This window comes from Atractosteus spatula, chromosome 13, assembly GCF_055471065.1.
Source record: "Atractosteus spatula isolate fAtrSpa1 chromosome 13, fAtrSpa1.hap1, whole genome shotgun sequence".
NCBI lineage: Eukaryota > Metazoa > Chordata > Actinopteri > Semionotiformes > Lepisosteidae > Atractosteus > Atractosteus spatula.
In genome coordinates this window covers 19,897,784-19,924,523 of record NC_142718.1, presented here as the reverse complement: position 1 = coordinate 19,924,523, position 26,740 = coordinate 19,897,784, and the positions used below count along the sequence as shown (strand labels likewise).

Here is a 26,740-nt window from a genome sequence, read left to right as displayed (position 1 = left end):
AGTTTTTTGTAAGTAGCATGTCTCTGGTTATGTGCTCCTAAGACATTTTGATGTGTAAATGTATTTGCAAGTATTTTAAGCATCACAAATCAGTGTCATGTAATGCAACAGTGGTACATACACTCAAAGTCCCTCTCATTGTAGCTGCGGCCCATTTTCTCAGCATTTCGGGAGGAGGATTCGGAAATTATATCTCCAAATCTCTCCACTGACAGGGCCTTCTCCCAGTTCTCTTCCTCCTGTCCATTTGAAGAGCTTTTCTCAACATCAGCCAGAACCTGAAGGACACCAATCAATCAAACTGAATGATTCTGCCAGTGTAAGAATAGTAAATATGCTACAGTTGGACACTAATTGGACATTGGACATTTCTTCAACAGTAGTATCTAGAAATATTATCACTAGCAGTTCATCTGCAAACCAGTCTCCGTTCAGAGTGTAGGATGAGACTATAGCCTAGATGATGCTGCATCACATATAACTACAGTATAGTAATCAATTCCAAAGGAAGTACAAATACAAAAAACATATATAAAATAACAAGATAATGTAAATACCTTAGGCTTTTTTAACTCTTAAAGAAATATCTTGTTAAAAAATTCTAAAACGTTGGCAGGTTGTTTAGTTTGCAAGCATTCACAATTATGCTTTAGGGTCACAAATATGCAGCACAAGCTACTGCATATAATCTCATCAAATACCTCTCATTCCTTTCTGCTTTAGCACCTAACCAGTCTTACTCCTTTTCCTTCTCCCTTCCAGTTGTTTTCGAGATAATGATTATTCAGTGCAACTTTGTGTTCTTTATCCTGAAACCAGTAGGAGGGCCTGCCATATGGTTCAGTGCTCTCCATGGTGCCCTGATAACCCCTTGGTTTGCTACTTGTTTGGAGCTGTGGCCTCTTTTATGTTAGCTTTGAAGAGAGCAACATCCATGACCTGTGCAGTGCCAGCACTGGCCAGACAGCTCAGTGACGGCAGAAAAACTAATGGAGGCTTGTGGATGAGACATTGAAAATGTCACTCTCTCAGCTGGAAAGCACAATCACCTACGTTTTGAAAAGCCACGTAAAAACTATCCCCACAAGCATTTGCATCTAATCAGCCATATTAACAGTACATTATACTAAGACACTCAGTAGTAAAGTTAAAAAATGACAGTATAATAAATTACCAAAGCATCATTTTTTTACCATCTACCCTCTTTGGAAGTGTCCTACAGTTTTTCTACATGTTGTAATGTAGGAATTGTTAGACTTTTATTCATATTAAAGGGCAGATAATTCAAAAATGCAGTTTTCTGCATGTTTTTCACCTGCTTTGGATCCCCAATACAACTGCCTGGTAAAAATTCAAAAGCTAAATGTTTGGAAAGCCTACATTCAACAATGCAAAAACATGTCTATCTTGAATATCATTTTCATTCCTGTACGATTAAGGGGATTAATAGATTCAGGTGGTTAAATAATTGGTTAACAAGTAAACAAGAACTGATCTTGGGTAGCCCTTTCCAATATATTGGTAAGAAACTGCAAGTCTGATCTTCACCATACAGGTTAATAGAAACACAACATTCTACAGTCACAAGATTTCAGATGACCTCAGAAACATTAGGTGATGCTCATAAGTCTGGAGAAGAATACAAAAAAGTTCTAAACATCTGAGGTCACATCCATTTACCATTGGACTAATACTGACAGAATGCTCTGTCCCTTGCTGACTGCAACACTCTTATATGCAATTTACAGCTAGATCACCATTTAAATATTCAAATATCTAATATTTTTTTTATTTTGTTAACTCTTTTAGTGCTTTCTATCTAGTGATTTTATTTCATGGGTACATTCTGGTAAATTAGTAATAAACTGTAGTGAACTGCAAAAATAAAGGAAAAACCAATATAAAATGACTTAATAGGGCTACTACAAGCCACTGAAACAGCTTCAGTGCACCTTCGCATAGATTTTACAAGTGTCTGGAGAACTACTGGAACACCACCAAATGTCATCATTTGGTACTTTGTTGATGGTGGTGGAAGACGCTGTCTCAGGCACCACTCCAGAATCTCCCATAAGTGTTCAGTGTTCCAGTGACTGGGAAGGCCATGGCATAAGGTTTACATTGTTTTTGTCCTCATTAAACCATTCAGTGACCACTTGTGCCCTGTGGATGGGGGCATTGTCATCCTGGAAGATTCTACTCCCATCAGGACAGAAATGCTTCAGCATAGAAAGAACATGATCACTTAGAATGCCTTTTGTATTCATTGGCATTTACCTTGCCCTCTAGGAGGTTGAAAGGACTTAAAACGCACACCAGAAAAATGCACCACACACCATAACAAAAGAGCCAGAACCCTTCATCGTGGGAAACGAGCACTTAAGCCAGTAGGCTTCTTTTTGCATGCGCCACACATGTACTAATTGGCTTGTTGAGAACAGGATGAAAGATTACCCATCTGACCAAATGACTTTTTTCCACTGCTCAATAGACCACCTGCATGTGTTCTTGGTTCCATTTTACTTGCAAAATTGCATTTTAGGTGTAATAAGACATTTATCCTATACAAGCCAACTATAGTATCCCTCTGTGTGAAGTTCTAGACAGAATATACTTGATGAAAAGGCCTACTAACGCCTTAGCAGTCAACTGATTCAGTTACTCATCGAACAAATGCACGGACACTGTGAACCCATGCATGGATAAAAATATGCATTTTTGTCCACAATTGTCCCTAGTTTATGATTACTGTATTCCCCACAGACTCCCATGCCAACATCACCTAAGCCTCTGTTCTTCATGAAACAGCAGCATGTTGAGCACTCTTCGTCACTGAACATCCTGATTAACATGCCTGAACAATTGCTCTTCTCTCAAAGTCACTGAAATCTCTTCTACCCATGGCAGCCAAAATAGCAGTCAGCTAGGCCAGCAAAGAATTTCTATACATGACTCTAAGCATGATGGAATGTTAATCTTTTACTGCCCAGATAATACATAGCATCTATACAAGGTGTGCTCTCTCATGAGTGAGGCTTAGTATAGAGGTGCCACCACAGTGTCAGTAATTACAGTAGTGTTACAGTGAATTTTATAGCCAGAGTTCAGCATGGTCACCCATGTCATTACCATGGAGGTTTATGAGTGACCATTCCACTTATGGCCTGGTGGCTATTCTCGAAAATTTTATCCACACCTTTTAACTATTCCCAAAATATCATGTACTGTACAACAGCAGGTATCGGTTTAAAATTCACTCAAGCCAGGTCAGGAATAAAGACCCCAGGCCAGAATCAGATTTCCACTCCACGCTCGGATGTGATATTTAGTTTTAGAAGTGGGTAGGCAAGCAGCAGGGTTCTCTGTTCCTAGAGAGGTCAACTAGGCTGTAGGGGCCAGCCTTCAAGAAGAACGAGTGAAGCACAGATATGGAACACAGTGGACTTGGACATACCAACTGGTGATCTACCAGAGGAGCTGGGTGCACCTGCAAAGACTGTAAGTTATGGCCAAGGGCCCAGCCAGACCAGTTTGAGTTGGTGGTGATGTTGCAGAACACATAAGTTCTCACAACCCAAGAGGGGAGAGAAAGGGGTCTCATGGGGGAAATCCAAGAACTGAAGGAGGATATGATGATGATGCATATATCAGGAGCATCTCTAAGCTTCTGGAAAGAAGAAAGTTCCAGACAGCCACTCCCCACACCAGCTCCACGACAGGACCATTGCCAGTACCTGCAACATTTGAGCCACCCCTCAGAAGGGAACCAAAGATCACTGAGGTCCAACCTAAGGATGTTACTGAAAACTACCTGCTGTATGGGTGCCTAGTCTGCACCTGAGGTTGGCCAAAGACTGAGTGGACATAGTGTTTGGTATCCCTGCACACAGGAAAAGCATTGGAGGAAGATGCTAGCATGCATTAAGAAATCTACAATTGTTATGTGTACTGTACATCAAAAAAGAGCTACTAGCTATTTCTGACGTTTCGCCAGACACATACCGGTTACAAGTTCAGACAAATAACCCCCTAGCGAAGACATAAAACCAACTGAAGTGAATGTACTGCAGATGGATCAATCCAGGACAGGGGAATTAAGGAATGGTGTGACATGCATACATGCATGAATGCAAGATGGACAAACCCCAGGCATTACAAACCAACAGGCAGAGGTGTACTGGAGGGATAGTGGAGGTTACACTGGAGCTGGGCAATTAGGGAAGGGAGAAAATAAGGACAAAACAGACATTCACTCTGCAAAATTCATTAGCCACTATTGTCATCAGACCGGACACAAAACAGTTGTATGTGCATTATCAGATAAGATCACTTTATTGGCCATATACAATTTCTTGTATTAGGAATTTTTATTTTCGCATACTCCAACTTGCTCTCCATGAGACACACAGACAGGGAGAGAAGCTTGGGGTCAGAGCGCAGGGTCAGCCATTTATAGTATATGGTGCCCCTGGTGCAGTTGGGGTTAAGGGCTTTGCTCAGGGGCCCAACAGAGTAGGATTCCTCTGCCGGCTGCAGGATACAAAACAGCAACCTTCCAGCCACAGGCGCAGATCCTTAGCCACAGACCCACCACACTGCCCCCTAAGCAAACCTAAGTTAACTAATTTCTGTTATGTAATGTACCTAAGAGAGAGTGATGAATCGGGGCATTATAATGTGGGTATAATGGTGTATTAAGATCTGTTAAGGGCAATGGTTTGCCAGTCACAGCCCTACTTGATACAGGCAGTGCAGTCTCATTATGGAACATTTTGTTTCAGAATATAATTACAGTATAACTGCTCCAAAGACATTCAATGTATACTTGGCAATGAGATATCATATCCAAAGTCAAAAATAATACTGTCTGTTGATAATCATGCTTATTTGTTAAATGTTGGGTTGTGAAAAATATACCCTGTAACCATACACTGGGACAGGATTTATCAGTGCTACATGATTGACTGCAAGACCTACAGCTTGGTCACAATCTATGGCTGGACTGGAACCCCTGCCTGAATGTACCGATCTATATGAGAGCGGAACAAATGGTCCAAGAAACTCCGGGTAACAGCATTGTCATGAAGAGAAAATGGGGACCCCGATACCAGTTCCAGGTGTTTCAGGGATAACTTCTGTGAATTAGGAAAACATTTGTAATTTGCAACAATTAGTTCCATTACTAAAGGCTTTATTCCAAAAAGCAAGAGATGATAACAGCAGTACTGATTTCATAAATTAAAAATACATTATCAAAGATGGTATTTTGTATTGTATAGGCACCAGTGAAGATCAGGTAGCTGTTCCATCTTGTCACCGTCCACTTGTTTTATACCTAGCACATACTGTTCCATTCCTTTAGCAGGACACCTGGGCCGACAGAAAACATACATGAGAGTTAGTACACAATTTTTTGCCAGGCATGCACAAAGATGTACAAATGCACCCAAGTGTCAGAAAACAAGAGCTGCTTGGAAAGCAGACAGAGCTCCCTTTACTATTTGCTAATTGTCACAACTCCTTTCATTGTAGGTCTACTAGAAAGGAGCAGGACTGGTTATCTGTGACTCTAGGTTTCCTCTTCGAAACATCACCCTCCTGAAAATGTTTAAAGGCTCTGATCCAACTTTTCTGCTCTTCAGGAATCCAGGATTCACTAAGGGTCTGTATTGATTTCCACAAACCCAAAGCCTTTTCCACATTTGACACGACTTCCTGGTGAAGATTGTGCATGACAAGTTTATCACCACCTTGGATTTGTGCAAAGGCAGCTGGCAAGTGCTCTTGGAGAAAATGTCAAGGCAGTATACAGTCTTTATAACTCCATGAGGTCTATTTCTTTTTACCATCATGTCATTTGGACTGCATGAAGCATCTGTAACATTTCAAAGGCTAATGGACAGAGAGTTTCAGGGAAACGAAGACTTTCGTACTGTATATCTGGACAATGAATGATTTTCAGCAGCAGCTGGAGGGATTCACCTGAAGCATCTGCATGAAGTCATTGGTAAGAACAGCAGCACTGGACTAGCCTTGAATTTGCAAAAATGTGAAAGGGCAAAAGCAGAGACCAGGTACCTTAGCTATCTTTTAGGAGATGCAAGATATGTCCACAAGTGGACAAAATCATAGCCATTAAGAACAGCCCAAGACTGTTCACTAAATGCCAAATACATTCTTTTTTGGAACTGGGATGTACTGAAGTAGGTACTGAAGGTTCACACTCAGCATAGTGGGAGAACCCTTGATGGGCAGCTTACTACTGATTCAGCCAGTAATTCTGTGAAGTGGACAGATGATTGTGAGAAAGCATTTGTGACACTCAAAGAGTGCCTGTCTTCATATCCTGTCCTAAAGAGTCCTGACTTTGCAGAGAACTTCCTGGTCCAAGTAGATGCTTTGGAAATGACTCCATAGTTGAGGAGGAATACCTGGTTATTAAGTGGGCATTTAAGGTCTGTGGTATTATCTGCTGGGGAGAGAAATTTGATCTGGAAATTGAGTATCATACACTTACTGGGTTACAATCTATGAAAGACCACAACTCCTTTATCACCTGTTGGTACCTCTTGCTACAAAACCTTCAAATACACCACAAACCTAGAAAGCATATTGTGACTGTCAACTATTTGTCAGGATTGCACCAGATGTGCAATTATGAAGAAGGGGAGGATAATGTGACAGAATGCTACAGTATGTCCCCTGCTGATGTATAGCAACTGTACATACTACTATGTACTATATAGAGACAAAACCTATTATTCTGCCTAGAATTAAGTGCTATGAAAGATTTCAAACAACCATTGCCCTGACCAAGCAGAGGATGCTTCTCTCAAAACGCAGAGGAATGTAGCTGAAGAGGTCCCTCTGATAAGAGACATCGTAAAGCTGTATCAATGCGGTACATTTAGTGATACTGTATAGTATAGCAAATGGACTCCAGTAAGTCTCCATGGATTCTTCGGGGTGGATCCAGAAATGAATCTGATGGCATCTCAGGCAATCACCAACTTGTGACGTCACCCTATATAAACTGGAACCCAGTTCATTCTCACCGGTTAATCGCTGGCTTCTAATCCCTGTAAGTGAACTGGCAATCTGACTTTTCCAACCAACCACATGACTGACAGCAGTCCAAGTCAATACTTAAACTTTTCTCTAAGAAGCCAAGCCAAAGGAGTAAGTCAGTAAAGTACAGAATTAGGCTGCAAAGGAACAAGTAATAGGTTTATTCAATGCTGAAAAGAGAAGAAAAAAAATTTTGGCTGTGGATCTTTCTTTGGGTATAAGCTGACACCTGAAACTTACACTACTCAGCTGAAATGATGTGTTTTCTTTCTTCTCTTTTCAGCATGGAATAAACTTATTACTTGTTCCTATAACTTCTTATGTCCGATTGGTTCCTAAATGTTGTCAAGTACTCTCACAATTTGCCGTTACAATTTCTGATTGTTACAGCAATTTCAAACCTCCAATCTCTTACAACTGTGACTATTGACTATTTAGCAATTGCAACATGCACTTACAGCAAGGCCATTATTCAAATATTGAAATATCTCATTTATTTCACTAACTCTTACTGTTTTATATCTAGCATTTTATTTTGTGGTTGAACACAAGTAAATTAATTATACACTAGATACATTGCTTTGTTAAATACAACCAGTACTGTATACTTTCATAGCCAACAAACAGCATTACCATTTTGCATTTCCTTGTTTTGGCCCCAGGGAAACAAAGCCTCTAGACTAGACTGTTCCTAGTTGCCAGCACAGATAAAGAAGCTCTCTTACGAGAGTGGCTTAGTGTAGAAAATGGCCTATTCTCTTGCTACAAGAGCAGGCCACAGAATATAATCGTTTGGTTTACCTTGCATTAAAGGTATTTCTCGTTATTTGTATATTTGCATTCAGGACTATAAATATTTTATCACCTGTTGTTCTCTGCATATTTGTTGTTTTTTGTTGGGGGGGGCAGGAATTGCACTGAACTGCTAGCATCATTTTGACCATCATTTCCAGGGTTCTATTTTTTACTCTGCCAGTCTACAAATGGAAAATACTCAAGACAACAGTGTCTCTTCCCTGACCCAGTCATTCGACTTACGGCAGTTCGGTAGGGAAGAATAGGCCAAAATTCCAAAAAGCCAATTAAAGGTACTGATAAACATTTACAGGTATTGTCCAGTAGAAGGTTCCTGCTACTCAAAGAGGTGCCACTAGTTACTGATTCTAAAGGTTTACATACAAATTCACACAAGACATTTACAGCTGGATCATTTTATGAATTAGAAAATTCTGATATACTGTATATATATGTTATACTACAAATCAAATATATCTTTCTATCATACATGGAACCAGGTTTTTATTAAAACTTTCATGAAGATATACAGTTTAGGTCTTGTTTTAGGTTTGAAATAAATGAGAATATAAACCAACACGACTGATTCACAACTTTTTTTTGCCACGGATATTACAATGTGCTCCTATAACTGTGCCTTAGTTTTTAATAAAATACTGGTATTCATAAAAACAACTGTCTTCTTGTACAAAATAAAAATGTACCATGGGAATCTATGCAAAAAGCAGTGTTTCATTTGACACTTAGTACCTGGTAGCCTGGTCATGAGATCTCAAAAGTTATGGAAGCTGTGTTTAGTACAGGGATAAGAGATCTCCAAGGAAAACTGAGGTGTTGTTGGAAGTGGTTTTGGTAGTCCAATAGTTGGTAGTTTCTGCTCTGGACCACAATTTCTGAACCCCAGTATGAAGTTTTGGGTTTGCTGTGCTAAAGGAGGTCCTTTAGATAGGACATTAAACCAAGTTCCTGACTTATCTGCTTCATAAAAGGTTAAGAAAGATCCTGTAAAACTTTTTGAAAGAATAGTTCTATTAAACCAGGTATGCTGGCTAATTTCCAATCTGGCATACCTGGATTAATTACATTTCAGTGGGGAATGAAATGTGTCCCTTCCAGTATGTGAAATGCTCTGAGATCCTTTGAAGAATATATATAGATGGAAAGAATTATTAATAATCATGCTTGTAAATCTAGCTAAAATTGCTAGATGCAGCCAAGTCTTATTTTTCCATTCCATATATATTCATGAAGGATATAAATAATGACCCTCTTTAAAACCCTAAGAAACAAACTTTGTGTAATGGAGATTTGCAGTTGTTCTAGAGTCAAAGATATCTGGTTTCATCAATAATAAGGATAACATACTGATCTTACAGAAAGTGATATAAAGATTTACAATACACCAGGCATTGATCTGTTGATTTTATAGTCCTCTAAGAAATCAGATAATTAACCACAAAATACATTTCGCCTATATTTACCGACACCACACAAAGCTTCACACAATCTTTTGGATGAATAGTATTACCATAACTATAGAAAAAACACAAAAGACATTTTCATAGTATAGTGGCTTTAAATGTTTAATAGTTTCTACTTGCAACTATTTGCAAGGTTGTTGATTTCTTAATTAGGCTACTGTTTGCATTGTTTAAATGGTAATTCCGTTCCGAAACCTGTGCATAAATGAAGTGAAAAGGCTGCAGCTGATAACCCAATAAGGCTTTTTTATATTCACCCTATAAACTACAAATATAAAGCATTTTGTGAAAAAATGAAAGGCTACACCGTGTTTGGTCCCTTTCTGTATAAACTGATGTCAGTAAGAATGGTTTAAGCCTTCAACCAGAGCAGACACTTAAATGCTTAAATGAGTCTCAAATAATTTTGAGAAAGCAGGAAAGCGAAACAGTTGTTATTTATTCTATGTTAATTATTACATATCTGGGTCACCTACAGTTTATATTATTGAGAGATAAAAAACACACATACCAAATCACAGAGTAGCGCATACTTACTCATATTGTTGTTGTGACTGGGGGAACAGCTGAATTTCAGTTTGGGTCAATAATGTTTTCATTTTCTAGCTTGTTTGCCTTACTCAGAAAGTTTGGAACAATGTATTCTTTGGCTGTATTTCCGTAGCTGTCCTTGGGCCAGGAGGCAAGTAAACATGGAAGATACTAAGTGAGTCCTAATAATTTTCTTTCCTCTGGTAAATTAACTTCACTGTAAATTATTAATAATTTTTAAAAAATTCAACAGTGACCAGGTCACTCATAGTGAGATCATTAATATGGCCACAGTAGGAATGGACCATAGAATAAATACAGGAACATAGTTACAGAGGTAAAAAAGAGAGAGAAAAAGTGAAGAAAAAAAGAGATGAAGAGAGGAAGAGAAGAATTTCAGAGACGGATCAATCATCATCCTCTAAGTTTATGCCATGCCTGCTTAAAATTCGATTTGAAACCAGATTCTGACCAGGAAATCTGAACTCTAAGCACCAGACAGTAAACTTTATTAGAGAACTGACCTTGGTGTTCTATCTGTTTGGAAATTATAATTTTAGTGATGTCTTATAGTAAAAAAGGAAAATTGGTTCTCTTTCATTTGTGAGCAAGTATTTGTCTTAGGTGTAGGCCTGATAATTACTGTATTCTATTTTCAAGCTGTAGTGAGAATAAATGACACATGGTCTAATGTTCCTTAATCCCAGATTTTAAGGTGTGAAATTATTAAGTATTAATTGCCTGCATAGCAAGATGGTGTTAGAATCTTATGAAGACAAGATAAAATGTACCAGTGTGCCTGGCTATGCAAAAATGGACAATTTTTTTTAAGGTTAGAAAGGACAGCTTCTAGGCTTTTGAAAGAGATAGAATGTGACAGAAACCCTATTAAAAAAGACCATTTTGATTTCATAACCATGCGTGGAAAGAAATTAATAAAACAATAGATGCAAATCCTACCACACAAATCTAGCAAGTATTAGTGACACTGACTGTTGGTTTGGCCTGTTTCTCTCCAGAGTTTCAATTTAGCAGCAAGACAGGTGCTTGTTCGCAGTTGAAGCAGCACCTTGCATCTTTGTTAGGAAAAGTAGCTTGAAAAATAACCATCTATAAACTACAACACTAAAACTGATTTAGCAATGAATTAGTGTCATTGATGTATCTAAGATAGAGTAAACAAATTATAACATTGGTTCATGGCTGCAATAATCAGTGGCAGTAAGTAACTACAGACACCCCATGGTACTGTAATTAGAATGCTAATACTGCACAATAATATACTAAGTCTAGTTATGTATTAGTAGTTAATATGTTGATAAGACCATGAACACTTCCTGCAAAACAAATGTGCAGAATACATGAAAAGATCTTTTCACATGCAGCATTTCTTTATATGCTTATTGTTGTGTTCTCTTGTGGGAAAATGTTGATCTGCAATATTCAAACATGAAATAGGTGAGTGCACAATGCAGTTTTCTTTTATTTTTGCAAACAAACCGAGCAAACAAGAACTCAACTTAAATCATTCAAGTTTTCCCTCACAGTCCCTTTAGTAGAGTACAGCAAGTCACCAAGGATATACTGGATATAAAAGTTCTCAGACAGACTGTGTAAAAACTTTAATCTCATTGGCTCACTACCCATGGAATAAATAGGCAGTAGAACAGATTAGCATCACATTTAAATGTAACATGTATACCTTACTACATATAAAAGCAGTTACTGTAGGTGACACCAGAAATATCCATTTAAAAAAACAGAGGAAAACAGGACAACAACATACATCTAAATTTCATCATTGAGAAACTACTTTCAACGATATGATTTAAAGCCACTAAAAACACCAATCGATTTGTGCTGCGGAAACCCAACAATTTACTTAAAACAAAGACAACGAAACCATGGAAAATCCCCAGAAATGAAGCAATGAGAATTTCCTGTCATAATATCAACCAGATATTAGCCTTTTCCACTTTAAAAGCTGGTCACGCAAGTGGGCTGCACCCCATTAGTGAAAGCAGCAACTTGTGGATAGGGATATATAAAAAGAGAAAATGTGCTGCACTGTTTGTTGAGTCATTAGCTGGTTAATGTAAGCTGATTCAGAGAGTACCATTAAGAGATGATACTAAGAGTAAACAGGACAAAAGGAATTAAGGATCCAAGCTCCAACCTGAAAGACGCATTTTCTTTTTCAAGAAGACATACAGTAAAAGATGGTGCTTCTGCACATGGATATGGATATGACTTTTCATGGAAAGGGCGTACGTTAGTCATAATTAAACAAGATGTTATAAAGCATACATTGATGTCTCTTACAAATTTAAGAAATGCTTAATAAATATTTAAATATACAGCCAAGCTCATGTATTACACTGTTCTAAATGTAAAAATTAAAATCTAACATTCTAAACAGAGAAAAAAATAATAAGATAATATTCTCACTGCAAAGAGTATTTTATGGCTCATGAGCACAAAAAATGTAGAACACTTAAATGTATCTATAATCATGAGAAGTTCTTGTTCTGTAAAATGTACAAAAAGTGCATAAATGGAAAGACAAGTGGGATTTATGTTTTAATAAACATTTCCACTGTACTTTACTGCTAGTTATAGAAATGAGGTTCAAGAAAACATGTAAAAAATTGCAATTAAAAGACTTAAATGATAAAAATACCATTAAGAATCATTATTTCTATAAAAGCATCCTAAAGCTAAATTTTTGGTGTACTGTAGGGTTTATGAGTCCACTAGACTCCCTTTAAGGGTCTAATCCAGGTGTGTCCACAGCAACTGCCACACCTGTCACAGCCTTGTAGGGAAACCTTTTACACATTTTTCTCCTCTGAGAGTGCTCTTCATGAACACCCTTTAATCAGAGTGACTTTGTTTTCTCATGCTCACTCTGTCTGAGCTTGTTCATTTATTTATGAGGCTTTGGCTTATGGACTCTCAGGCTCAGAATCCCATAATCATTGCACATCACCCTCAGTGTCATCACATACCTCATTCATGCTTTTATGACCTCCTCTGAAATCTGTTGGTTCTGTCACATGGTTGTGCCATTCGCTCATGGATACCCGAGCCCAGCAAACCTAACACCTCTGGTTAGTTCATACACTTTGTCCCTTGTGGGAATTAGCACTGGAATCTCCCTCAACTTGATTGCTCCCATTTGGCCGAACTGGTTCTACTGCCTCCTTACTCTTGGGCTGACATGGAAATGACAGAGCCTGCTACTTTCCGGGAGCCTTCCCCTGTACCTCAATGTATCTTTGATTGACACCACACATCGAACTTCCTGCTCCCGATGGCACACATGAACGGTCAGGCACCTGTCTCTCACGGACATCCTCTCCTGAAGCTTCCTGCTGTGCCACTATATACCAGTCAGCCCTCAAACTTCACGTCCTCCTCCAGCGGCTCTACACTACCTGGCTAGGTCTCACACTCTCAACACAATCAAGAGTCCTCAGCACTTCAACCTTACTGCCCAGTCTCACACAACACACAACCACCCACAACCTCCAGTGCTTCAGCCTCCTGGGCTGTGCACTTGCGGCTGCCGGTGCTCATCTTTCATGTACCCAGCAACCACTGCTTTTACTCACATTACTTAGAGCTTCTGGAGCAACTCCCTCTTGCCCAGACCCTGCTGTCCTTACACACATATCAGCACCTCAAACCTCTGTTTTAAGCACATGCCTACAACCAGAGATCAGCAGCTAGATATGCTGTTTCCATCACCACATACATAATATTTCTAGAGTGAGGGCCCCTCTACCACACCCTTGCTCTGGACCTAAGTTTTAAAATTAAAAACCTACTGTATCATACAGCAGACATCTTCACTACTCCGACTACCCTGTTATCTCTAACTGTAGAAAAGGCTGTCTCTTTAAACAAAATTAATTATTAATCTGTTGACATTGCTGCTCTCACTCTTTCTGCAGTACACATGTACATAATACATTTTAACTTTTCTTCCAGTCTCCTCCAAGATTGCTATTCTCAGTGCTTTACTCTTGCAGGTTACACACTACACACAGAAAGACGCAGCTTAACTATGTGCTTACACATACTGTAGCTGGCTTACTTGCACCACATAGATTGCAGCTTGGAATGTGGGCAATACGGTGGCTCTGTGGCTAAGGATCTACGCCTGTGGCTGGAAGGTTGTCTGTTCATATCCCGCAGCCGGCAGGGGAATCCTACTCCGTTGAGCCCCTGAACAAGGCCCTTAACCCAAACTGCTCCAGGGGTGCCATATAAATGGTGGCTGACCCTGAGCTCTGACCCCAAGCTTCTCTCCCTGTCTGTGTCTCTCATGGACAGTAATTTGGGGTATGCAAAAAGACAAATTCCTAATACGAGAAATTGTACAGTATATGGCCGATAAAGTTTTCTTATCTTATCTTAGCTTAGCTTCAGCCTGGCCACTTTCACTGCTGTGCTTCAGCCTGCTATGTGGGCACATACACACACACTGACACCTCACTCACTTTACTCAGCTAGATCTTCTACCTTGCCTGGATGTGCGAGGTGGATTAAGCATAAACACTATACATATAACATGGGAACTACAGCCTTGCTCTTTCTCTAGTCTGAGTCAAGCTTACGCTGATACTTACAAAAGAGCAAACCTTCATTTTAAATGATTTAATCTAACAAATGATATTACATTAATTCATTTAAGCACAAAGACATTGAAAAATTAAAATTATACCTTTTATCAGACAACACAGGTCAACCCAATGCTTATAGAACAACTATTTTCTTTTTATTATTTAAGCACTAAAGAAATGCAACATATCACCTCTATTCCTATGTTATTTCTGGGAAATAAATTGAAGAAGAAAATGTACTTTCACTTGAGCCACAGGCCTCTTTGCTTTATTATACCACATTGTATAGAATATTTACATGCTGTTAAATATCAGTCACTACCAAGAAAAGTCTGTGAACGTAAAATGTCTTCCTTATTCAAAACTGCACAGGTGCAAGACTACAATAGCAAAAGGAGGAAAAAAAATGGATAAATTTGATCTAAAGAGAACAAAAGATAATTCAAAACAATATATGCATTTACAATCAAATACCATATGAAAAAGAAATCAACACAGCATCCACATAATATTCAGCATTTATTGAAATATTCTGAGATGACCTATAAAATAGAAGAATCATACTCTGTACTGTCAACTTCAATTACTCTCTGAAACGCAATAACATTTGCCAGACAACAGGTCTGAGAACCACATCAATACATCTCTCCTGTCATGATGTAGATATTTCATTAAACAAACAGGCCTTCTCTCTCCTTTAGTCTTTTTTTCTTAAAATGTAAATCAGTTAGTTTCCAAAGGCATTGGTATGAATGTACACAAGATGAAGTCTACTGCTTGTGATATCTGATATGTGGTATCTTTGCCATACCAAAAAGACTCAAAACTGTGATATTAAACAATATTAAATACAAAGAAGAAATTTTGTACATGGGACAACCCCCTCTCATTTTAATTATTCCATTAAAGAATTAAACTTGAGTAGATTCTAGAGCATCCATTACTTTTCCTTTAATCCAATGCTATTGAATTGCTTCCTTCCGACTTTCTTATCTTTGCTTTACTGTACATCTAACTAAAACATTTAACCTTGCTGTCACTTTAGCAGATTCATTTGAATGTTGTTTGAATATCATTTACCCATATATTTATACTGACATGGAAACCTTCCACTTCATTCTCCATAGCAGGGTGCAATGTGTAAATTTAGCTCTCAGGGAATAAACTAATCACTGCACACCTGTTTCTGTTCTACAAGTGACTAAAGCACAAAATCTCACTCCCCAGTGTAACACATCCCTAACTGGCTACAGATAGATAGATAGATAGATAGATAGATAGATAGATAGATAGATAGATAGATAGATAGATAGATAGATAGATAGATAGATAGATAGATAGATAGATAGATACTTTATTGATCCCGTGAGGGAAATTGCAGTGCAACAGCAGCTTAACACACACAACACAGCCACAGTGTAACGAATTATATAATAATAGTACAATACATACAATACAATACAAGAGTTACTCACAGTCCGGATGCACAAGAACAAACTAGAACAGAACAGTACACAGAAAATCGTATCACACTCATATCACACATATGAATATAAATATAGATGTAACTATAGATATAAATATAAATGTATTGCACAGGTCCCTGGCATATATTGCACAAAAAGTGGTTGTAAACGGGAAAAAGAAAAAGAAAAAGAAAGAGAACAGATGTAGCAGTAGATGTGTAGATGCGTTTAGTCCAGAAACAGGTCACTGTCGATGTTGCCTCTGCCAAGACGCAAGGTGGATGCGTTGTACAGTCTTATGGCAGACGGCAAGAATGACCTCCTGTAGCGCTCCCTGTCGCACCGTGGATGAATCAGTCTATTGCTGAACGTGCTCTTCATTCCTGCCAGCCTGTCAAAGAGGGGATGGGAGAAGTTGTCCATGATGGCCTCTAGTTTGGACCTCATTCTCCTCTCAGCCACTACCTCCAAGGAGTCCAGGTCAAACCCAATGACAGAGCTTGCTCTCCTGATGAGCTTGTTCAGCCTTTTGGAATCTACTGCTCTAATCCCAGAGCCCCAGCACACCACTGCGTAGAAAATGGCACTCGCTACCACCGACTGATAGAACATGTGTAGCATCTTACTACACACATTGAAGGACCTGAGCCTCCTCAAGAAGTAGAGTCGGCTCTGTCCCTTCTTATAGATGGCCTCGATGTTCTTAGACCATTCCAGTCTATCGTCGATGTGCACTCCCAGGTACTTGTACGAGTCCACCATCTCCACGCCACTCCCATGGATGTAGACAGGAGTAGGTTTGACCTTTTTCCTCCTGAAATCTACCACCAGTTCCTTTGTCTTCGTCACATTCAGTTCCAAGTGGTTCACCCCACACCACTCCACAAAGCTGCTGACCAGTCCTCTGTACTCCTCCTCCTGCTCACCCTTGATACATCCCACAATTGCAGAGTCATCTGAGAACTTCTGCAGGTGGCATGACTTTGAGTTGTACTTAAAGTCCGAAGTATAGAGGGTGAAGAGGAATGGAGAAAGAACTGTCCCTTGAGGTGCCCCTGTGTTACTCACTACCTGTTCAGACACACAGTTCTGAAGTCTCACAGACTGTGGTCTGCCTGTCAGGTAGTCAGTGATCCACGAGGTCGTGGAGGCATCGACTTGCATCTCCTCCAGCTTCCTCCTTAGAAGTAAGGGCTGGATGGTATTGAAGGCACTGGAGAAGTCGAAAAACATGATCCTTACAGTGTTGCCAGCCCTGTCCAGGTGTGAGTAGGCCCTTTGCAGCATGTAGATGATCGCATCCTCCACACCAACACTGGGCTGGTAGGCAAACTGTAGGGTGTCCAGTGATGAGCTGACCAGGGGTCTCAGGTGGGATAAGACCAGCCTCTCCAGTGTCTTCATGATGTGAGAAGTCAGTGTAAAATTAGACGCTTGTACACTGAGATAAGGCTTTGTTCATTGCTTGCAGTAAGTTCTACTATTTACCACGTTTGTGACTATAGTCAAATTTAATGTAGTAAATAAGTAACTCAAAAGAAAACAGATGTAGAACATAATACCACAGAAAGTTAATATTGAAAATCAATTATCTATACTCAAAGTACAATTTTATGATTATTATTATGTGATGTTTTATGATATTACAGTAATCTGGCAAATGTGTAAGGGTTTCTGTTTATTTTAAGTACTAAGGAATACAGAAGGATAATGTACTACCTGAAATTGATAATGAGATCAATGCTGTCATTATTGGTCAATAGAGGTTTTCTTAGTTGTAGAATATTAATATTTTCAGTACATTAAAAGCAGCACATCTTTGTATAAAAGTGATAATTCTGATCACTCCAAGCGTTAAATGCATAAAAGAAAATGGTTTGCTTCACATAATGTTAAAAAAAAGAATAGCAAATAATCTGGAATCACTTCTTTACATAAGGTGTTATGAAAGTCTGGAATAAACTACCCATCCATTGTTCTTGTAGATTGCCTGGAAACCTTGTTTTTGGATCAATAAGACAGTGTATCATTCCATTTAATCTCAATGAAAATCTGTAAATCTGTAAAAAAAACTAGTAGCTTCATCAATGTTTCTGTGCAGTAGATGATCTGTAGAATTAATGCAATATAAGTACTACAGCTTTTGTATTTCTCTGTAGTGGCAGGCAGGAAAAAAAACTTGTTTTTTTAGATGCAATGGTTTATGAGATATTTATTTTTGTGTATGAATCAGTGTATGTGAAAGAGTAAATGAACCAATAATTTACTTAGTACGTTTAAGGGGGCAAATACAATAGGGTAGTTAAGTAATTGGGTGACAAGTAAACAAGAACTAGCTTGAGATGCCCTGTCCTATAAAAAACAGAAGTTTAATCTTCACTATACAGGTAAGTGGAAATTCATCATGCCTTGATCAAAAGAGATTTCAGGTAACCTCAGAAAAATGAGTTGATGCTTAGCTTAGAAAGTGCTAAAAAACATTTCTAAATGTTGGGGTTCATTTGGGGTTCAATTCTTCAATTTGGGGTTCAATTACCCAGAGTACCATTTAAGCATATGCAGGCATCTTCTACTGCAGCTAATGTCAGTGCCCATTCCTCAACCATCAAGAAAAGATTGCATTAGAATGGTTTTCATGCCAAAAAATATAAATAACATTGCTGCCCATCCGAGGTTCCCCAGACAGCACCCGGATGATCCACATGGCTATTAGAAGTTGCTCTCTGGATTCAAAAGTCAACATTTAATCTTTTGGTTACAGTAAGAAGCATTTTGTGCGATAAAGACCAAACACTGCCTTCCAACAGAACAATCTAATCCTGGTCATCAAATTTGAGTCTGCTTTGCTACCTCAGGACTTGGAAGGCTTGTCATCATTAATTGAACAACGAATGTTAGGCCATCCATTCATCAGATAAATCTGAACTGATAGTAGGTCATGCAGTAAGACAATAAACTTATATTAATCTTACTAAACATTCATGCAGATCTACAACAAAATGGCTAAACAAGAAATTTTCCATTTTGGATTGGCCAAGACATGGTCTGGACCTATACCCCATTGAAATGTTACTACAGGATCTGAAGTGAGATGTTCATGCAAGGAAATCCTCAAATATCACTGACTGAAGAAGTTCCAAAAGGTGAAACGCCCAACATTACTAAAAGGTAATGCAAGATATTGATAAGCAGTTACAGAAATTCTTTCACTTACGTCATTCTTGCTCCTGAAGGAACCACCACTTACTGAATCTAATAGTTCTCATAGTTATATAAGGTTACTTACTATTTGATCATTTTGTTAATTAAATAATCCAAATATATATTTGTATTATTTAATTAAGCAGGTTATCTTAATTTTGTATTAAAACTTTCATGAAGATCTAATTTTATTTTAGGTCTAAAACATACAAGAATACACACCAACCTAAGGGGTACAGAAAGTTTTTCTCAGCACTGTGAAATGAAATCTAATTTGTCCTCCTCAAATAAAAACACCACGTGGAAACACCACACAACTACAGCTGTTTTATCTCATCTGATATTTTAAGTTGCTTAAAAATTTTCTATCCTGAAACACATTTTCATAATGATTACAAGATCAAAAAGTTCCCTTTGGTCATATGCATTTTTTTCTTTCAGTAGCTACAAATTTGTTTGGAATAGTGGGAGAACATTTAAAACTAATCATAGAGGAACTAGGCAAAATTTTTCAATTTTAGACTATCTTGTTGTATTTTAGACTTAATATACAGTATGTATAGTATATATTGCACAATTATGATAATTCCTGGTTAAAGCTAATAACCTGTTTTGGATTATTTTTTTCTCCACAATATGCCACAGCAGGTATGAAAGCTTGTACACTGAATTCATAGCTCGTGAAATTAACTAAAAGTAATATTTTATACCAATGAAATCTGGATTGCCAAAGATCCTAACTCTTACTGTGGCATGGCTCTGGATCCCGTAAGTTACTTTGAAGACATGAAATACTCATCCCCTGGAGTATTATTGTGTGCCCAAGTTCCTCTGTTCTTTTAAATAATATATTTTCTTTCTCAATAGAGCCATCAGACAAGCACAATTTCTCTTTCCCTTTTTAAAATTCACACCCTAAACCACGATATTTTTTTCTTTCTGCTTTAACTGTGAATAAACTGATTAAAAAAATTAAAAGGCTACTCTAAAAGTCTGGCCAAATCATATCCACAGTACTTAATTTGAACACTGTGCTTCTGGGATGGCTCTGGGTTGCCACCACCCTCACCAAGACAATTTTTTTATTGTTTTATTTTTCTTGCAATGATTCATAACTCACATGCATGCTGGTCATGAAACAGTAATGTCAAGTAAATTTACCACAAGCCCTCTTCATCCAGAAATAAAACAAAAGCTGGAATACAAACATGACCCATAGGGGTGTTGAGTTCTTAAAATGTTTTCCCATTTTCAGTATTTTCATCCCGAACCATTGTGGGGTCATTATACAAGACAGTATCGTAGGTAAGAACACAGGAATGCTTATAAATGAGAGGAGACTGATCTAGCATTTATTTCAGTTGGCAATTTATCCATGGATGCCACTACATTAAGGTAGTTGAATAGTTGCATACGAAAAGCCATTTTGAAGAGTTGCATACAGAAAGCCATTTAAAATATGAACATAACTATTTCAAAGTAAGATGTTCTATTTTAGAAAAAAAAGTATTTAAATCTCTCTCAGTACTTTGACAAAAAGATAGTGTGTCAATTTTAATGTTCCTGGAAAAAAGCTGTACAGAAGTATTCATAATTGCAATATTCTAAAGTATCTCTGTTAGGTCATCAAAATTTCTCCAAAATTGAAAATTGAACATTTTAAATCTTACTCTCTCTCCTACAAAAAGTAGAGTATCTCAAGGAATATTCAAAGTTGAAAAAAATAACTGATTTTATACATGATGTATTTTTCACTACACAAACAATAATGAAATTAAAAACCTAGTTGCAGTGAGCGCTGATTCAGTTGACATGGGATGACCCTACTAATAGCAACAGAAGCAGTACAATGGGCAAAAATGGCCATTTGTTATTTGTAAGGTTTCATTTGTTCTAAACAATAGCATGAAATCAGTGAAAAATGCTACTGAAGTCTAGACATAAATATTCAGTGTATGATTTTCTGTACAAATGTAAATGTCTCATTTAATACATTATACAATGTTCCACATATTATATTCAGAGGAGTTGTCAACTACTTGCAGTTTTAAATAGAAACAGATATTATTTTGACATCTGTCAACAGACAACAGGGTAAATCAAATGAAGTTCTGTCTTTAACTTTCCTGCCAGGCTACGTAAAAGGAATTTAATGTGTAAATATCATCCATGAGCCCCTTCTCAGTTTGTGATTCTTTTTCTACTGACCATAGTCTAGATGAAACTTGATTAATTTACAAACCAATATATTTTATTACACCATTTTTCATTAACATTATTTAACACTTACAATTAGCTTTTTTCTGTCTTCCAAATATCCCTTATTTTTCCAGACTTGAGAACTTTAAATTTGTTGCAGCCCAATATTTCACTGCCCAACATTACTTTTTTCTAGCAAACCACAATGAGGATTAAACTACTACAATTTAGAAAAATTATGTCGAGGTTTAGTCGTAATGCTTACTGTAAAATCCTAATGATAGCAGGGCCAGATTTTGGTGCTCATAGGCCCTAGGCACTTTAACTCTGAAATGTGCAAAAAGAAGGGTAAACGCCAATTGAATTGCGTCTATTGACATGATGCACTTTAAACTACTGTATTGACCAGGGGATTCGCACAGAATGAAGCTCGCACACCCCTGATGTGCCGGCAACAACAATTTAGGGGGGCATAGCTAAGGGGAGGTACAGCCGCTAAAGCGATCAGAGCGGGCGCTACACTATTCTAATGCTAAACCACGGGACTGACGGAGCAAGCTGAGCAACCATCACTTCGATACTTCCTAGAATAGCCGCCAGATAGCGTATGATTATTGATTTGGAGCACCTAAATCGCAAGCATGTCGAACGCAAGCATGTTGTTTCAGCTCGTTTTTCGTTAGTCACTAGTGTTTCCCTCCTCCGTAGGCCGTAAAACTTTTGTAGGCCCTAGGCCCTACAGTGCCTAATGGGAAATCTTGTCCTTGTCCTTCTCCTTCACAGGGGGAACAGGAGCTTACTTTTTGTTTTTATCTTAAATCACTGTTTCAAACTTAACTCTTAAATTGGCTTAATGTAGAACCCAACAGAGATGTTGATACACATTGCATATGCATGGGCAGAACAATTATCCACTTTCCATTATGACTTACACTCTTATTGCTTCAATTGCTCTCAATCTATGACTATAACATTCCTGCATAATAATTGAATGCTCTCTTTGATATGGATTAAGCACTGCTTGTTTAAGCAAGATAAAAGAAAATGACAGCTTGAGCAAAAATCAGAATCTCTTTTTGTTGTACTGTAATATTTCTTCTGTAAAGGTCAACAGGAGCAACATCAGGAGCCTCTTGTAATCACATGATCTGCCTGAAGAGGGTTTTGAACTAAAGACAAGTCATAGAGTGTTCACTGCTCATTTCTGTACCTCAATACCCTTAAACTACTATTCATATAATGCAGAGGTGAGATTAGGAGCTATTTTATTGTTTTACACGTTTTCTTTGCGTACAGCACTTGTTTCTTAACATGTTAAAAAATACATGTGCTTTAGATCAAACCTTAGTAAAGCACCTGACCTTACTTCTTAAATCAAGAATGTTAACTATAAAGACAGACGAAGAACATTAAACTCTTCACTGAACAATATCTTACAGGGTGATATGAACGCTTATAATTTAAAGGGATAACTAAAGCGGATTCCCATTGGCATTTCAACTCAGGTTCAGAATGAAAAATGCAAGGATACCAATGGTAACTGATAAAAGTGACTGACACTTCATTGACATAAAATGCTGTTTCTTTATTTTACAGACATTTATGATGCCATGGAATGAATTGCCAAGTTAATAAGGCAAGCCATGGAGGATCTTTAGAATCCAGTTTGAGGCTTTCAAAAAAGCACCAAGTGTAGATGGAAAACTGATGGACTGAACAGCTTATTCTTGTCAGAATTTCTTATGTTCTTAAGAGTGCAAGACGTGAAAATCATTTTGAGTGTGGTTTAAAATGAGTGCTGAGCTACAAGTTAAATTTGACCAGAAATAGATTAGGCTAGCCTAAGGATGCATTTCAAAATGAAAAGAAATAGTATTGCTGGCTGTCAGCAGAAAGGCTGCCAAGAAATTGGAAACAATATGAATTAATCAACAGCATCTGCAAGAGACAATTGAAGCCTATGCTGTTTATTCTAATGTTATTTGAAGTAAATTGCCCTAAAAATGTTTAAAGTCCATACATCATAGTGCATTTTGCAGTTTAATATCATTGCCAATTTCTCTGTGGTAAACCTTGTTTAGTGCTGTTTTCAGGCAAAATAACATCTTCTAAAAAGCAAATTTCTATATTTCTGCTTTTCACAAAATACAATGCAATGTGCGATATATATGAATGTCCTTTTTGCTTCAAAGCTCAAAAAAACAGAAGCACACCATCCTGTATAGTCCAGTGTTTTTTAAATGTGGTCCTGGAGTACCGCAGTGTCTGCTGTTTTCTTGTTCCAAAAAGCTCCTTGATCACCAATACTAATTTCTTTCACTTTTAAAATATTTTTAAATATTTGTTCAGCTGTTAAAAAGCTAAAAGATCGCAATTAATGAACCTGGTAATAATTAGTGAGTTTTAGACTCTCCCTCATTCAGGTGCTAACTGAAACATAACAAAAAGTGGACTTCAGAAGAAAGCAAAATCACAATCTCACTGTTTTCAAGTGTCATTCCCACCTGTGTCTGTTCATCATCAATTGATCAGCTGCTAACTGTTGTTTTTCCAGGGAGAAGGGAGCAAACCCTTAATAAGTAAGTTGAGGAGAGACTGCATAATTTACTTTGTGATGAAGCTTTTTAAAGCAGTGTACTTTTGTGTGTTTTTGAAACCACAGTCAGTGCAGAAAAAGTCCAAACCAGCAAGCACCAATCAGCATTGGTGATTAAGAGTTTAGATGGAAAAAAGAGCAGATACAAGGGTAGTCCAGGACCAGAATTAAGAACCACTGCTTTACGAAGAAGTTGCTATCATAAACATCAGCAGCCATATACAGTACATACACCTTTAAGTCACTCCTAATAATTTAGTCAGTGACTGGTACCCTACGGATTGTAATTTTGGTCATATATGAAACACTGTTTGAAAAGCTAACACTATTCCACAAGTTAAAGAAGATGATCTAATGATTATTTCAACAAACTCAATCCACTACAGTTGGCAGAATGAATCTGAAAAGAACAAAATTCAGATCAGCCCAGGAAATTTTAAGCTTAGATTGACAAATACAGCATGTGTTCACAAATATGTTTATGTGCTTTGAAGCTGTCAAATACCTAAATATTTTTTTTAATTCAAAGAGGGTTAATGCTTTTTAATTGCACAATTAGGTGTAAAAGTGTGTCATTTCCTGACCATTTTCAACTCTATGTTAAATCTTAACAGGAGACTTTCAATATAATCAGTTTTAAGCATAGCTTTGCAATCCTATAACAACCAGATTGATCATAGTAGCGTTCAGTGGAAATCTGTGGAGTGTATTGCTAATTAAACATTCATAATTCAATGCTACTCGAAATGACAGATATTTAGTGTTACTATGTGTGTTACTATGATAAAAGAATCAGTAAATAAAAAGCCTTACTCATCAAAAACCACCACAGTTCTGTAAATCCCCAAACAAATTCCTAATGATGCAAAAATGTAGACATGTTATACCTTCTAAAGGGCTGGAGAAAAGGGCTTAAATTTGGGCCTCCAGAAAGAAAGATTAATGTGACACTTCATGCGACTTCATTGTATATTCCTAGAGAACAGCTTGGATGACAGTGTATGACATGAGAATATGAGAAAATTTAAGTTCAAAAGAAAATACATTTTTAATTAGGGCAAATCAAAGTATGCTTGAGTGACTAATCTGCCTCATTTCGCAATCACATGTTGCCTGCCATGTCCCATGAAGCCCTTATTTTTTTTAAATTGTTGCAAGAAACACTAGGTAGCAACCACAAGATATAAACAGTCACAGTGGTGTTTATAAGAGATGAATGCAGATGACCTTATTAACATTTTAGCTTAATTCTGTTCAAGTTCCTCCAGGCAGGAAACGCAGACGGTAACCAGACGGCCCAGGGGAAGGCCTCTTACCTGATGCAGGTTGATAAACACGTCAGTCCCAGGAGCAGCACCTCCAGCCGCCATGCTCATACAGAACACCACAGGAAGCACGGGGTTGGGGGATCAGCCCTTTTCTTTCACTGTTGGGATTCCAGTAAAGCTGTGCGGTGGCATAACCTGTAGACAGGGACAGAGGGAATGAAAGCAAAGCACTTCATTTTTCTGCATCTCTGATGCAGCGCCGGTGCAGAGTGAAATAACATCAACATTCCCTCAGTCTTACCTGGTGAGATTTCTTTTGAAACTGAGCAAGCATCAGTTTTTCCCCAATGGCGGTAAACAACTGATCTCAGTCTCTCAACCTTACCATAGCTGCTCATGCTGATAAATTAAATAGAATTATAAGAAACAAAATAACTCAGTCAAACGTCCTATACATTAGACCCTTGTTACTTTCCTTATTTTGTAATTTTGTCATTTTTATTTTATTCTTGTTTATTCTCAAGAGTAATCTCAAACTTCTTAGTTGAGGCATAACTGGACAACATCAATATTTGAAAATCACTTCAGTCTCTGATTCTCTGTAAACTTTATTTTAACTTACATTCCAGATTGTGGCTTATGTTTACTGACATGCCTTTGATGCATCTTCTAAGCTTTCCCATTTACTTAACTTTCAACAGATGTCATAATGAGGCTAACTGTACAACATTGTTTTCAACAGCTGCTGTCACCATGCAACTGTAGCAAATGAGCCTAAATCAGACACTGACACTAAGGATTATACTGCCTCTCTAGATGTACAATAAATATCATGGATGTTAATGAAAAAACAAACACTAGTGGAGTAGTTGTTAGGGCTACGGACTTGTAAATGGAAGGAAATTCAAATCCTGGGTGGAGCACTGCTGTTGTACCATTAAGGTACACATAAAAGGTCCAATAAAATGACCCGCAGTAAAAATGAGTGCAAATCTAAGTCAACCTGGAGCAAAGCGTTAGTCAACGAATAACTTACTGTACATCTTTACCCATGCCCTTTCCAGATCTTTTCATATACAGCACATTTTAGAGACACTAATGAATAGAATTTACTGGATTTAAAGCAGTGACTGATACAGGTACAGTACATAATTGACCAGATTAAACATTTTCTGTTTTGTATTGAAGATGCATTTTGGGACATTTGAATATGCAAAATATTAGCTTGCACAATAAATTGTAGGCATCTACATCGTAGAAACAAAATGTAACTATTTTTTTTAACCAACATATCTTTTTTGTGAAAGTATAATAAAGGTTGCTCATTTTATTCAACAAACTTAATATTTCCTAAATCATTTTAAAGCCAGATTGTGATTTAAATTAGATTTATATTAAACCAAGTTAAGTTAGTATTTTAATTAAGTTAATATGACAAAATTACTTATTTAGTCTTCTGACATTTGTAAATTTACTATTTGAACAAGTATGTTTGAACATATCTCTT

The 26,740-nt window shown here is 37.6% G+C and overlaps 1 protein-coding gene across 1 annotated transcript in view; it reads right to left on the bottom strand.

Moving 5' to 3' along the window:
• The window catches only part of slc4a3 (solute carrier family 4 member 3), an 82,757-nt gene extending 57,422 nt beyond the window's left edge, over nucleotides 1-25,335 (bottom strand). Inside the window, exons 1-2 of the mRNA XM_088930339.1 lie at nucleotides 25,282-25,335; nucleotides 122-278 (exon numbers count right to left, since the gene is read on the bottom strand). Of these exons, the coding sequence (XP_088786465.1) occupies nucleotides 122-278; nucleotides 25,282-25,335 (211 nt within the window). The remainder of the gene's footprint in view (nucleotides 1-121; nucleotides 279-25,281) is intronic.
• Nucleotides 25,336-26,740: the final 1,405 nt, after the last annotated feature.